At 29.7% G+C, this 15,784-nt stretch overlaps 1 protein-coding gene and 1 non-coding gene across 2 annotated transcripts; one reads left to right on the top strand and one right to left on the bottom strand.

Annotated features, from left to right (window-relative positions):
• The first annotated feature begins 1,698 nt into the window (after positions 1 to 1,698).
• Positions 1,699 to 1,830, top strand: LOC149056240 (U11 spliceosomal RNA). Its single transcript, XR_016191837.1, has one exon. It is a non-coding gene; the product is annotated as a U11 spliceosomal RNA (small nuclear RNA).
• Positions 1,831 to 7,569: 5,739 nt separating this feature from the next.
• On the bottom strand, positions 7,570 to 12,704 carry LOC149056239 (uncharacterized). The gene is made up of 5 exons (XM_089227706.1): positions 12,262 to 12,704; positions 8,864 to 8,911; positions 8,682 to 8,750; positions 8,397 to 8,556; positions 7,570 to 8,275 (listed from the first exon to the last, which is right to left on the bottom strand). The coding sequence occupies exons 1-5, from the start codon at positions 12,496 to 12,498 to the stop codon at positions 8,193 to 8,195; spliced, it is 597 nt and encodes a 198-aa protein (XP_089083832.1). The 5' UTR covers positions 12,499 to 12,704; the 3' UTR covers positions 7,570 to 8,192.
• Between the last annotated feature and the right edge of the window lie 3,080 nt (positions 12,705 to 15,784).

The following is a 15,784-nucleotide window of genomic DNA, read 5'->3' as shown; positions in this document are numbered from 1 at the left end:
ACCAATTACCAATCAATATAACCATCGTATACGAATTTAATTTAAACATTTGCGTACCTACTCAAGAGGTAGGACGTTTTACTAAATTTAAACTAATTTAAATTTCTAAATTTCTGAACAAGAATAAATTAAAAACCATAACCATATATACATAGTCACGGTCTCAAAAATAAACTAAAAAAACTTCTATAAAAGAAAATATTAGTTCATTCATATTCATACGCGCTTCGTTGCTTCAATTGACAAATTATCGTAATAATTTAATTTAGGTAATGATTGATGGTAGATAGTTGATACCAAACTAATTTTTATTCAATAATATAAATTATATTATGTATACCTACATGACGTGTCATATATATCATCTATATTGTATATTATGCAAGAGCATTAAATACTTTATTATATAATTTTAAGCTTACATTGTTATAACAATATTATACATTTATAACTTTATTCAATATTAAAATTGTACAACTGTTTTAATGTCTTAGATATAAAACATAAATTATAAACTTAAAACCTTCTTGTAATCAAGAAATAAACGAATGTGAAGTATCTATTACATATAGGCTTCTATACAATATGTAATATGTTAGGTATTTCAGACTATACAGTATTACCCACACGGATACACTCAAATTTGAAGGACATTCGTGACGTAAATGTAAAATAATATACTAAATACATACAATGTATATCTTTGCATACATAATAATATAGTATATACTATATTTAATATTATAAAAAAATATACTGTTTGTAGCATAATGTATACTATATACTTATACACAACTACACAATCGTATCATTCGTATATAAGAAAATAATAATATTTTAACAGCAGTGTTATTTGAAGTCATGAATCAGTACCTATAGTATCGTCTAAAATAGACAATAGTGTGAATAGCTGCAACGCAGCAAGCATATCGGAATAATAATTGTATAAAGATTAAATGAAATCTACTATTTTGTAAATTTACTGTGGTTATGTAGTTTAAATAAAGACCAGTACAGGCAGGATTGTCGGAATATTGGTACGGTCCATAGAATTTATAACAAAAGAAATAAAAAACGCGGGATACTGGGTGGTAGGTACTCTTCAAAATTTTATTTTCAGGAGTCTTAAAATATTGACGATGTTTATATAGTTTTGATAAATCACCATCGTCAACAAGTATATGTGTAGTACTTTATTGTACTCCATATTATCGCGTGAGTAACTTAAAAATATTTATGATAATAGTATTATCTATCGCGCACGGTTCGTTTTTTTCAATTTAATCAACTGCTACATGCCTACAACTAAGCCCTACAACTACACTCATCTCATCCGCCCAAACGACAACGACGCGCCTGGCGCCCGACGCCTGCAAATCGTTCTGCGGTCTCGTCGGCGGCGACGACGAGAGACTAGTAAGCGCGCAAATGTCGGCCGGTAGATGGCTCTGAGCCGCGTCATCGGTTGGCACGCCGGTTGCATTCGGCGGGCGGACCGCGTCACGCGGACCGGTCGCGGCCCATCGGCCCGAGTTCTGCGATCGGGCGGCCAGCGCGGGCCCAAATCGGTCGGACGAATCGGCGGCCAACGCGACCATGCCGTGGACCAATCCGGCCGCGCGTGTCGTCCACCGGAGTGTTCGTCATGTGGCGGGTATTCCAGTAGGGCCATATAGGACTGGCCGGCAACGATACCCTCAAAAGGGTGTCTTCCGCTTACATGGAACACTTGGCCTGTTCGGTTCAAGTGGGGTATGGCCATCAATACATACCCGACACATAATTTTTAGAACTGCGGGCAGTTGGCTACCTTCGTGTGCCGGCGCCTGCTCCGATCTCAACGAATCTTTTCACTTGAACAGCCAACCTCAGTGTCCTCTTACACCTATGATAGTATGATCCATGTGACATTCGAGGTGGAATGTTTAGTAATGCCATAGATCCAACGCCGCGGACGCGGCGCAGAAATGAGTAAAAAAATGAAAGAAACTATCGCGCGACGACGTCGGTGTATATTGCACGAGAGAGCCAACTTGTACTTTAACCGATGTTATCTAACGAAAATCATGTCGACTACCCTGTAGTCTAAACTAATGAACCAATTGACTTGAAACTTTCACGAATAGTTCAGTTTAGTGTGTAGATGATTTTGTGAAAATTTAAGGTTTATCGGAGTATTACAGCCTTAGTTATATGCTAAAGTATTAGCATAATAATTAAGCAAAACGCAATTTTTTTCATCAATTCCGCAATGTATAAAGTTATGTTTGTGCTGGCCGCCCATTTTTCCCCTTCCACTCGTCGGTTGCAATCACTCGTTGCGTAATCCGTCGTCGCGGCGCTGCGTTAAACTATCTGGCCGCCTGAATTTCCCTCTCCATGCAACGGGTTTACGTCTTTTATGTACGAGTGTAACAAAAACATTGTGTGAAATTAATGTGAAACAAAACATTTGATAACCGACAGAGCTGACAGTACTATATAGTAAGTATTGTAGTGGTGCCGTTGCAGGCGCCGATCTAAGGGGCTATGGCCCCCCTGTTCCCTGTAGACTGGTGGATTTTCTATTATATTATCTATTTTCGGCAGCCGATAAAATGTATTGTTTTATCCGAAGAGCGCTTAAACGGACTTGCATTAATTAATTGTTATAGAAATATTAGTATTGACTGTGAAGAAGTAATTGACGAATTTGCCAAATCTAAAAGACGAAATCCTTTTTTGTTCTGTGATCATTTTTTAATATTTGTTATATTTTATTATTAATTATATATTATACGTTTCATAATTAATTAAGCCATTTATATTACTTATCAAATTATTTTATATATTTTATTGTACTGATAAACTGGGTTTAAATAATAATATTTGCCTATTGGCTTACATAGTATGTACAATGTTTTTATCAGACTTAGAATGAAATTTTATTTAAGATCCCCCCTTCCCCCCGTAAATATGTTCTAGATCCGCCCTGCGTAGTTGCGTTTGCTTTGACGTCTACGTGACTACGTATACCACGTATTTTGTGCGTTTTGTTTTAATTTATAAATATTATTATTTTATTATACTCAAGATTTGTTTGTTTTGTGTCTTTGCAACGGTGTTAGTTGAAATTATTGTAACAAGGACGTTTTTCGGTGAATAAATCGCAATTTTGTGAATTTTAAAGTGTGCAAAAATTAATAGCATAACATGGTGTCCAATGCTTATAAAAAAATATCCAAATTTTCGTACTACACACATAGACACATAGTCCCAAATCAATCAAATCTAAATTATACATAGTACCTATCAATTAATGATAATATGTATTTACAATAAATAATTTTATTTAAATAAAGTAGTACCTCAAAATTCAAATAAACAAATTTAAAGGTTCTTTAAAAAAAAATATTTGTGAAATAGAATTTTTGTTGAAAAAAAATTTTTTTTGTATATAAACCATTTTAAGTGTACAAAATGCATGAAAATAATAATACATAATATCAGTAAATAAATTTAAATTATCTATATTAAGTATATAAATTATAGTTTTTTTTTTATTCTTTGTGTCCGAAGAACTTTTTGATATCCTGAATTAATAGGTATTGTTGTATTAAAATTGTATAGAACATTATTATAAAGGTTATTATTATAACACACTTTTAAATTTTGTACTACACACTGCATTTTTCGTACTACACAAAGTGTGTCGTACTACACACAATTTTAGGGACTGATACAAAGACAGAAGAGTAACTCTTCTTAAATGTCGTATTCTATCTACGGAAAACCGTAAATCAGTTATCAGAGTGTAATTTGGTTGTAAATAAACAGCATAATATTGAAAAAATAATACAGAATAAATTGTCTAAAAAACAATTAAGTTCCAAAAGAGCTAAATTAATTATTTCTAATAAATCGACAGATCAACGCGTTAAAAAAAAATAGTAAATTGACTAAATTGTCTAAAAAACAATTGGAAGATTCTTCCCACGTTTGTTGAAAAGTTCAAAACGTTAGTGGTAGATGGCACTGATGTTATCGTTCGAACCACAAATTAATATCTACCTTAATTCATGATTTTCCCGAATAAAATGCGTATACAAAACATTATTAATTATTCTACTTAATATGTCGCTGTAAAAATGAAATAGAAACGTATTTCCAATTTCCATTAATATTATTAATAATGGATACAACGACACAAGTACAATTAGTTTAAAAAAAGGCGGGTAAGTCGTGGATGTCGCTCTGCTGTACAATAGGTTACAAGTGGGATACTGTAATGGATGGAATTAAATTTGAATCCAATGATATTATATCATTGTATACGAAAAATGATTCTGAGCGAAGACGTATTATCTGTCTAGAATATATTATATATTATTAAAAATTTTCAAATCTTAGATTTAAAAAAAAAATTTTTTATGAATTTCTAGTTTAAAATAATTTGCGAATTTTCATGATTTTCGTGATTTTTACACATGTTGTCAAAATTCAAACTTTGAATGCTGGTAAAAAAAAATTGTGAGTAAGCATTTCTTTTATTTTTCAACTGCTATTGTAAAAATATGTTAGGAGCTTTGTATTAAATTTTCAAATCTGAGATTTAAAAAGAAAATTTTTTATGAATTTCTATCTAAGATAATTTGAACATTGCCGTAATTTTTACGTATTTAGCCAAAATTTGAACTTTAAATGCTTATAAAAAAAAATTGTGACTATGTATTTCTTTTATTTTTCAACTGCTATTGTATAACAATATGTTAAGAGCCTTGTATTAAATTTTCAAGCTTTTCTGCCTAACAAATAAATTTTTATCGATATTAATTTTAAAAAAACTAATAATGATCGAAAATTGCAAATATCTATAATAATAGTTCAACTTAAATCGAACATTTTTTTAAATTGCATGGTGGATAGAATATACTTATATTAACATTTGGTGAAAATTCCATCTATGGTGAATTGTTTTAATGTTACATCAAAAACCAAAATCGATTTTGTCGAAAAATGAGTGTGCGTAAAATTTCCCGTTTTTCCCTTAATTTTTAGTTTGTTTTTCTCGATTATTTAGAAAAGTATTAAGAATTTTTCACTTTTGACCCCCCAAACTAGATTACCAACTAGATTCACTTTCTGATCGAACGAGGTACTGAAGTCAAAAATCGAAGCACTTTAACTGCCCCAAAACGTGATGACAGACACAAAAAAAAACAATAAAATAAAAAAAACACACATCATTGTAAAATCAATACATTTATCACTCCGTTCAGAATCTAATACGCCGAAAGAAAGCAGTGAATACAACATAATATCTAAATTGAAATAGGCTGACAACTAATAAAACTCATACATCGCGTTTTATACTAAAATTTAAAAAAACCTACGTTTTTTGAAAAGCAATTTTTATTATGTTGGAAAAATACTACATAACTCCCAATTAACCAATATTTCTTTATAAACAATATTATTAATTTTTTCACCAGGGGCATATACCTATGTATAAGTTTTTTTCTGGGAGCAGGCAACATAAAATTTCCATGAGTGAAGAAGGAATCGCTGATGTCAATTCCTGCAACTTCCATTGTCTGTCCTTGTGCCTTGTTAATTGACAGATCAAAAAAGAAGTTTAATAGGAAATTGGGCACGTTTAAATTCTAAGGGATACTTGTTTGTTATCATTGGTACTCGTATTCATGAGATATATACAATTTGACTACTCGCTGAGTTGATAAATGATTTTAGTAGGTATCACACGGTACCGGTCCAAAAACTGTTTAAGAAATATAATAACATAAAATACCGTTTGGTCGGCTTATAGTGAAATTTATTAGGATTCATAAAAGGCATTATTATCGAAATAAATAAATAAAGCGTTAAATTTTCCGCATCCTCGGGGAATGGCGTTTGATTTGTGGCGTATTTTTTTCACCCAATAATATTCTTTCCACATTGATTGTCGGAAGGCGAAGTTATGCTATCAGACCAACCGATCATATATCTATAACATAATATTATTGTCATCTCGAATTGTTTGATTTTCTTTCCGCTTGTGTACTCAAAAAATACTATGGTATAAAAATACTATATTATTATTATCGATAAATTACTTCTATATATAAACGAACAAGATCACGTCTTTTTTCAAATGTTGGCTCTTTTGCATATACCTTGAAAAAAGGCTAAATAAAAATTCACCATTATCCAAAAATAAAATTTTCACCCAACAATAAAATTTTTCCGCGTGTCCAAAATTTGCTGCCTTACATTTATCATACTTTTCAGTTCCCTAAACCTCACCTGCGTACTATCAGATTTCATCTTAGGTTATCACAGTTATACCTTGGCGAAGTATTAAAAGCCACCACTCCGCTAATAAACTACTTTGTTATAAAACAATAATTATTACTTATTAAACATAATTTGGATAAACAAATTCTTTTTATCTTATTGTGAATCAAACAAGTACATACAATTAGTTCAATAAAACATTAGAACAAAAAGTGCAATAATATTAAGTAATAGTATTTATTAATCACAATTTATTTCGAATATATTATATTTTACAAACAGGTACATCGAATGTCGTTTCAAAAAAACATTATTTTATAGCATAATATGATGATTTCCTAAACATAACATCTCATTCTGTGAAATTTAAACTGGCTGATAATTTGGAACTTTAGCGGCGTTTTCTACCTTATCGGGTCAAAAAAAACAATTTTTTTTCACGAGAAGTTTGTTGTGACGCCTTAGACATAATTTTCTTCGATAGTTTCATCGCGTATCTCATACATATCTCATTCCCATAAATAAACAATTTCAGGCCGTTCGATTTCCCAAACGTGAACGAGACAGTCATTTTTGAATGATAGTTTTCTTGCATAATTATATATTGGCACAAACATCAGTTCATGGTGGTCATTACAATCCTCGATTTTAGAAAGTGTAAAACTTGAATAACAATGGGCATTTTTTTAATGAAATTATAAACTATTAAAATGCATATACAGGGTATATTTATACGTGTCCAATTCAAATTTAATTAGGTAAAGTATCTACTGTGGCGTATGATATTTAATTCATGTACCTGCTTTTATTTTATTGTTAATTACAATTAACAATAAAATAAAAGTAGTTACATCAATTAATGTCATACACCGCAGTATAATATCTTACCTAATTAAATTTAATTGTACATGTTATACAGGATGATTTGTGAGGCGTAAAACATTCATTATTAATAAAAACTATTTACTTTTTTAAATTTTTTTTTTTTCAAAATTTTATGAACATGCTGTTCTAAAACTATATAAATTTTTAATATTTTTCACTCTTATATTTATCAGGTAAATCAACTATCAACTTTTTATTTTTAAATGGCAACTTATGTTAAAAATACCATAAATTAATAAGGCTATTATTTTAAGGAATTCTCACGTTTAAATTTTCATTTTTCGTTAATCCGTTGACGAGATATTATAGTCTCCAAAAATTGGATGGTTTTGGGGTGGTGTTTGTCCTGTGTAAATATGTTTACTTATTTTGGGGCACAACTCAGCCTTAACTATCGTACTTACTGAATTTATTTGAAAAGTGTATTATTTTTTAGTTTTTTACGCTAGAGTACAAAAATCCCAACTGCGGCCGCGGTACTGACATGGTATACCACATTTATACACAAACACCACCCCAAAACCATCAAACTTTGGGAGACTATAATATCTCGTCAACGGATTTATGAAAAATTTAAATTTAAACGTGGAATTCATTAAAATAATAGCCTTATTAATTTATGATATTTTTAACATAAGTTGCCATTTAAAAATAAAAAGTTGATAGTTGATTTACCTGATAAATATATGGGTGAAAAATATTAAAAATTTATTTAGTTTTAGAACAGCATAGATCTAAAATTTTGAAAAAAAAAAATTCGAAAAAAGTAAATATTTTTATTAATAATGAATGTTTTACGCCTCACAAATCATCCTGTATAACATGTACAATTAAATTTAATTAGGTAAGATATTATATTGCGGTGTATGACATTAATTGATGTAACTACTTTTATTTTATTGTTAATTGTAATTAACAATAAAATAAAAGCAGGTACATGAATTAAATATCATAAGTCAGAGTAGATACTTTATCTAATTAAATTTGAATTGTACACGTATAAATATACAGCTTAATAGTCTATAATATTTTCATTGAACATTTTCTTCTTTATCAAAATAATAATTGAGTATTGAAATGGCAACCTTCTTTTTGGCTGCTTTTTTTGATGGTTCTACAAAATTAAAAATTAAAGGCAATGTTAACTAATTATTATAGAACAATTTTAAATATCAATACTAAAATTCATCCAACCAATATTTGTTGGTGGTAATGATACAATACAAAAATATTACCGTATGCACAAAAATAACGATCATCTATTACACATTCAACCTTGTACTGTGGAGGATAATCTTTGTCCTCTAGAGTTGTAATAATGTTTAAACAAGGGGATAACTCATTTAAAAGAAGCAGCGGATGGTTTTTTCTTTTATCATCAAAGTCCTTCAACTTCTAAAATAAAAGAGCTCAAGTTATAATATTTACTATTATATTATATTCCTAACAACAAACAGGCAATTAATATTATGAATCAACATTCATATTCTTAATCTTATATAAAGTTTATTCTTATTTACCTTAGGTATCGACTTTCTTGGTCTGTTGCTCGGTATACTCGTAATTAATTTCATATCGTCTTCAATGTTCTGAAACAGATTACATACCATTTATATGTGCACAGGATTTATTTTTGGGGATGGTTTAGTTTAACCTTAAAGTTAAACTTCAATACTTAGAACAATATAATTCAAATAATTACCTTAATTAGGTAATCAAACATAGGACGATTAGTACGGTTCATAATGGCCTGAAAATATTTACGAAAATATATCATTCATGTAATATTAAATTAGTATAAGTAGTAAAGGAATAATGGAAAGTAACTGGCCATAAGTACTTAGGAAAACATTTTTAAATGTATATAATATGTAACTATAACTTTATTTATAAGAAAATGATTGACGAATTATTTTTTATTATTTTTTCTACGCTTAATTTTTTTTAAAACAATAATTATACATTTTATATTTTAATTTTTTTTCAGTTAAAATAAATTTGTATCTACAGTGTCATCTTCACTGACCTTTTTTTTAAATTCGTTGTTTATCTCTTCATAATTTAATGTACAATTATGTTGGCGAATTTTAAATAATAATAACTGTTTGAAAATAAATTTCAAAATAATAAAACGTAAGAGTACAACAGATCACCAATCATGGTAAACACTAACTAAATGAATGATTGCACACAGTACACAAAGAGTAGGTTTATTTCACCGTTGATAACGACCAAATTAAATTGAAAATACTGTGTCTGTATTGTCAGTTACAGAAATGATGTGAAAGATTACAAATATTTATGATTTCCTTTCGTTGTAATAAAATTATTATTATCGATAAGACCCATACAGCAACGTGAAAACCGATTTCATTCAAATTATCGTAAAACCCAAAAACAGCGATAAGAACCTGCCGTCGTACCACGAATATAAAATATCGTGTTAGTTTTTTTAAAATCCTACCTCTTATTCATTTCATGTGGTTTTGATAGCAGTATACTTATATCTCAACAAAAACACTACGTCAACTCCGTGTAAAAAAACGCTAAGTAAAAAAAAAAAATATATAAATGCAATAAAATGTGTGATATAAGGTGGAATCTAAGTAAATAGTTTAATGAATAAAATGTATGTATAAATAATTAATTCAAATTTAATAAAAATTGGTTATTTATATTAATTTATAATATGAATTATTTTAACTCAAATTGATCCAATTTTGGTTTACTTAGCCGGAAACAATTTATTTATTGTAATGGTGCTTTCATTATTTATTACATAAACTATTAGTACTTGGCTATACATTTTTTAGACTGAATCTTCCGGCCAAGTAAACCAAAATTGGATCAATTTGAGTTAAAATAATTCATATTATAAATTAATATAAATAACCAATTTTTATTAAATTTGAATTAATTATTTATACATACATTTTATTCATTAAACTATTTACTTAGATTCCACCTTATATCACACATTTTATTGCATTTATATATTTTTTTTTTTTACTTAGCGTTTTTTTACACGGAGTTGACGTAGTGTTTTTGTTGAGATATCATTAGTTTTTATTAGGGTCAAGATATTTTTTATTTTTTTTTCCATTATTATGATGTAATGTCTTATTTATAATTTTTTTAAGATGTTTAAACATATCGTTCTGTACAAAAGTACATTTTGTTTCCTATACTTCAGCACCCATTTTAATACTCTATCTGCACACCTACCTTGAACCAGAGGCATTTTTAATTTACCAATTGATCTATTGGCACATTTTTCAATATTTAATAAAATGGAAATAACTGTTTGGATTTTGGATTCTTTCTTTTTAGTGGTACTTCATGTACCGTGTTAATACTGCACTGTTTAATAGTAGTACTATTATAACTTTCAACTACGATTTTAGATTGAGTAGACTCCTGATATTTTTTTTCCTCATATCTCGCGCCTTTTGGAGTTAAGTTACCATTTTTAATGTAGACACAATTCGACACAAATATGAAGACAGTCACAATAAAGTATTATAAATTATAATAATAATTATTATTATAACGACTATATATTATTTAACAATAAAATGCTCAATGGAAAATGATAGATAGTCGATACGGTTAGGTTTGGTGATACCACGTGCATTGAATAATAATATTATGGACACGAGACAATAACGCCGACAACAAGCTCGTACGCAGGACGCGAGACGAAAGAACGAAATTTCAAATTACGAAAACAGAATGCACCGATACCGATAACTGATAAGCGATTGTGGACCATGTTCGCGTGTTAGTATGTTGTATGTGTCTAGCGGTGGGGGGAAGCAATAGTAGTGGGAGACACACGCCGCCGTCGCAAGAATCCTCTCACTCGTCCCGTCAACATGACGCGTTTAATACGGCAGCCGGCGGCGAAAGTAATATAAAATGATCACTTAAATATCCATAGTTTTTTGATCATAACTAAAATACTATTCAACCGATTCTATTTAAAATTATAAAAGCACGTAGCCTATGATTTTCTCGATCGATTGATATCTCATTCTAACTATTTGGTTCATTTATTAGACCTACAGCCTTTAATAAAGAATACCAAAATATTAACACGTATTAAATGGGAATGTTTAGGTTTCTGTATATATACACGGTCGAGTGCTTCGCCTTCCTTTTTTTTTTACTTAGCTCGCGACACTACCGTGTCGCTGGATATATATATAGAAAGATAACGGTTAAAATATACTTAGTAATATGTATATATACAACGATATTCAATTTAGTTAAACATAATGTAATTTAATTTGTTTATCGAGAACAGTATGGACAATTCAAATATTCGATTGAAAGATATTTAGGTCTATCGATATTGGTTTATATTTAATCTATGTATATTCTGACCATAAATCTAATATATTTTTGTACCAAATTTTTTCATAGCAATTAATTAAGCCATTTAGAAATACAAATAGGACAAGCAGACAGAAAACCATTTATATATATTATATAGGTTTATAAAATTAGCTTTAGAAGTCATTTAGATATTCAAAATTATTATGTTTATATATTAATTTGTCTAAAATGATATACACAGAAATAATCTAACATTTTTATAAAAATAATATACTATTATTATTTTATTACAAATCATTGTTTCTCTGCCATAACAGCCATTTAGAAATTACCGTATCTACATTTAATTAATTATTTGAATATAAGAATAATACAACTATACCAACATTAAATCATGTAATGTAATGTCCGGCTCTTAAGATAATTTTTTTTTATTTTAATTTTCCCACGGCAACTAAGGCCATTGGGAAGGGGGTAGTACTGTAGGTTCTTATGGAACTGTAGGTTGGTTTTACACGTGGGTGAGAGTTTTGGCAGAATTTCTATTGGGGTACACGTAGGTTTCTGCCATGTTCCGGAGTGGGGGATGGCGGCAATTGTTCTCCGGACACCGTGACTTGCTGAGCCACAGCCGCGTCGGTAGACCACTCGACCACCTCGTCCCCCAAGATAATTATTAAGAATTTAAATTTTTAGATACTATTCAATAAGTACCTACTATAGAGTATAAACTTTCTATTATAATCTAAAATCAATTGTTACTTCGAAGGTTGGAGATGGAGACACTGATCTTGTAATCTCTTTCACTATGGTCGATTCTGATGGCATAACTATTTCCACGTCGGTTGGGTTGGTCGGTTGATCGATTCGAATGCTTGAGTTTGTTAAAAAATCACCAGCTTTTGACAATTTCTTCTTCTTGGTTATGTAATTATACAAAAATCCTACTGCACTTATAGTGCCAAACGCAAGACCGGCAAAGATAATTCTTCTTGACATATTTTTAAATGCTATTTTCAAATTAAACGGATGTATTGATATGAACAATAATATTAACGTATCAATTGAATCAAATAATAGCTCATTCGTTGTTATGTATTTATAATAATAATATTTGTCTCCAATCAGCGTCGCCCGGACAATAATTTGTTTTTGTTTAAATATGCATACCTATGTAGGCATTTATTATAAATACTATACAGTATATTTTATAATCAATGATAAAAAAAAACACACACATCATGGTAAAATCAATAATATATTCATTGCTCCGCTCAGAATCTAAAATGTAGGGATGGGTCGTTCGCGAACGATTCGTTCAAAATGAACGAATCAGCTCAGTGAACGAATTGATTCAGATTCAGATGGTTAGAACGATTCGTTCACGAAATTAATTTTGTTCGTAACTTCATGTGAATCTTGACCGACTGAACAACGAATCATCAATATTGTACCGGGAACAATTCGTTCAATATCGTTCGAACGACTCCGGCTGATTCGTTTCGAACTTCATACGATTCACTAATCATTAATAATATATAGAAATAGTTTAAAAAAGTGTTAGTATATTATAATTCATTATTTTATATCAAAAATAATAAATGATTTATTTTATTTTATTATTTATTATATATTATTATATACTCGTATAATCTATTCATTAATTCAATTTTAGTTCGTGATTCTTTGAAATTCAAATCGGATTTCAAATGATTATGTATTAATTTCTTAATTTTGTTTAAATATTTTTGTTATATATTAGAAGGTAAAAACATACCTACGTTATAATAATATAATATATGATACACTGTATTCACTGCGCTTAAATTACTCATTTTCTTTCTTTTTTTTTTTTTACATAATTCAATTTGTAATTATTGCATAAAATGTATGTATTTTTATTTACGTACCAAGAATACTTTAAAAAATTAAGGCGTATCATCCCCCCCTGTAACCAATTAGACACTGTCCATTGAAGTGGTGAGTTCCGTTGTGATTTATGTAGGCACTACTATATAGAGGCTAGGTTAGGTTTCCAATACTTTCTATCACTTTCCAGCGTATACTCAGCCCGAAATCAAGAGGGACTAGGTAGGGAGTACTCGCATTGACATTAATGAGTATAGAAAACCTTTATATATTAATCGTATGAAATCGGAGCGTCACATGGGAGAGCTAGAATGTCACGCGGCATCTAGTGATTACAAAAATCGTTATTTCGATGTATATCGATTCAAAAGATCGATCTACTTTTGAGAATCGCCTACTTCGAATCAGTGATTCAGTGATTGAATTTAAATTCGGTTGAATTAGTGAATCAAATGCGAGTCACTGAACGAAATGAACGAATCATAAAAACGATTCATTTTAGTGAGTCGAATCAAATGATTCGATTCATTTAAAAGATTCGTTTTTCCCATCCCTACTAAAATGACAGAAAACGGGAATGTTTACGCAAAACCAGTTTTCGACCAAATCGATTTTTTTATATGGTTGTAATTCAAAAACTAAATACTGTAAATACTTGAAATTACACCAAATGTTTATATTAATGTTATCTATGTACAATTTAATTTTCAAAAAATGTTTACTTTTTTGAGTTATTTATAGACCACTGAAATTTTCGATTTTTATGAGAATTTTTTTTGAAGTGTCGGTTAAAAAATTTTGGATGACCAAAAAAACTTGAAAATTTAATACAAGGTTCCTTATGAATTGTTCTTATTGTAGCTAAAAAAAATTAAAAATCGTTCACGATTTTTTTTTATTATCATTTGAAGTTCAAATTTTCTGTCGAAACCCCGAAAATTTTCAAGTAATTTTGAGGTTGAAAAATCAGAAAAAATTTTGTGTTTATAACTAAGGATTAAAAATACAACACTATGTTTTCCATACGTTTTCCTTCAAGTAGCTATAGAGAAAACTCAAAGCATCACTATACGAAAAATTTTAGGTGCCTTTGAATTTTAAATTTTTACGAAATAGCGTAACGATAACAATTTATCCTCAAACGATTTTAAACATTTGTTATAATTCAAAAAGTATAAGTCGTAGATACTTGAAAATTTTATCAGTTATTTAGATTGGCATTTTCTTAATATGATTTAATTTTCAAAATATTTTGACTTTTTTGAGATATTTATAGACAACTGAAATTTTCAATTTATCTGATAATTTTTTTTTAAAGTGTCGATAAAATTTTTTATCGACCATTGGGTGTGGGGTGTGGTACGGTAGGGGTTAATTTTGTATGTTTGTTTGTAGGTTTTTAAGTGGGTAGGGTTGTAACACGTGTTTGTGTATGTGTGGCAAGGATATGTTGCTAAAAATCCCGGGTGGTCACCCATCCGGGAGCTAGCAACTGCGGCCGGTACGTTCGCTCAGTGCGTTTCCGCAGATTGAGCGTACGACCGCGCCTCACCAAGCCACAAAATGTTATATTATAAAAATTACTATTGTGTTATAATTATAATTTGATAAATTTTTTTTTTTAATTCTTAAGCGATTTTTAGGGGGTGCTAAGGACCCAAAGCACCCCCCTAGTTGCGCCAATGCAGCTATACCTAGTACAGATGTACCTAGTAGTACGTATTATTTGATACCTAATTTATTTGAGCACGATATTTTGAGACTGATTGGGACTATGTGTGTAGTACGAAACTTTGGATATTTTAAGGTCTGATAAGTATGAAAAAGTAAAATTAAAACTCACCCCCTCCAAATATTTTTATGTGTACACGATTTCGTTAAAAAAAGTACAAAAATTTAATAAAAAATTGGTAGCCAGCTCCCTATTGATTACATTCATTAGTAATACGCATGCAATACCTATACATAATATAATTATAGATGAAAATGTAATAGAATATATTATATGTTTTTGGACTTTGGGTATGAAAAAAATTAATGTGCTCCGACTTTTTGTCTGGCAATAAAAATATGAATCAGGAATTTATTCAACTTTTTGCAAAATGGACCTTTTGACCGACTACCAAGTATATGAGGTACACTTTTTTACAGTTGAGTAACTGTTAAAAATACAACCTAGTAAGTACTTAGGAATTTAGGATTCCTCTTTTTCAAAGAGTGAATCATTTTTTCCAATAAAATACTACAGTTTTTGGTTTTCTATAATTTTAGGATTAAAAATGTGGGTAACTACGTTCATCTCAAATAGCTGACAAGTATTCAAATCTATTTTCACGGTACTTATTCTTAATCCTTATCCTTTAATGGTACAGAATCAATCGGTAGCTACCTACCTCGGTTGAAAATATTTTACCTT

The sequence above is a fragment of the Diuraphis noxia genome, unplaced genomic scaffold (genome assembly GCF_037042655.1).
Source record: "Diuraphis noxia isolate RWA-SAM2 unplaced genomic scaffold, SU_Dnox_SAM2 contig0004, whole genome shotgun sequence".
In the NCBI taxonomy this organism is placed as follows: domain Eukaryota; kingdom Metazoa; phylum Arthropoda; class Insecta; order Hemiptera; family Aphididae; genus Diuraphis; species Diuraphis noxia.
This window is presented reverse-complemented; position numbering and strand designations above follow the sequence as displayed.

Coding starts and splice junctions, on each gene's coding strand:
- LOC149056239 (XM_089227706.1), bottom strand. CDS start 12,498: ATGTCAAGAAGAATTATCTTTGCCGGTCTTGCGTTTGGCACTATAAGT. Junction 8,912..12,261: donor CTCCATCTCCAACCTTCGAA/GTAACAATTGAT, acceptor AAATATTTTCAG/GCCATTATGAACCGTACTAA. Junction 8,557..8,681: donor CAAGAAAGTCGATACCTAAG/GTAAATAAGAAT, acceptor CTTTTATTTTAG/AAGTTGAAGGACTTTGATGA.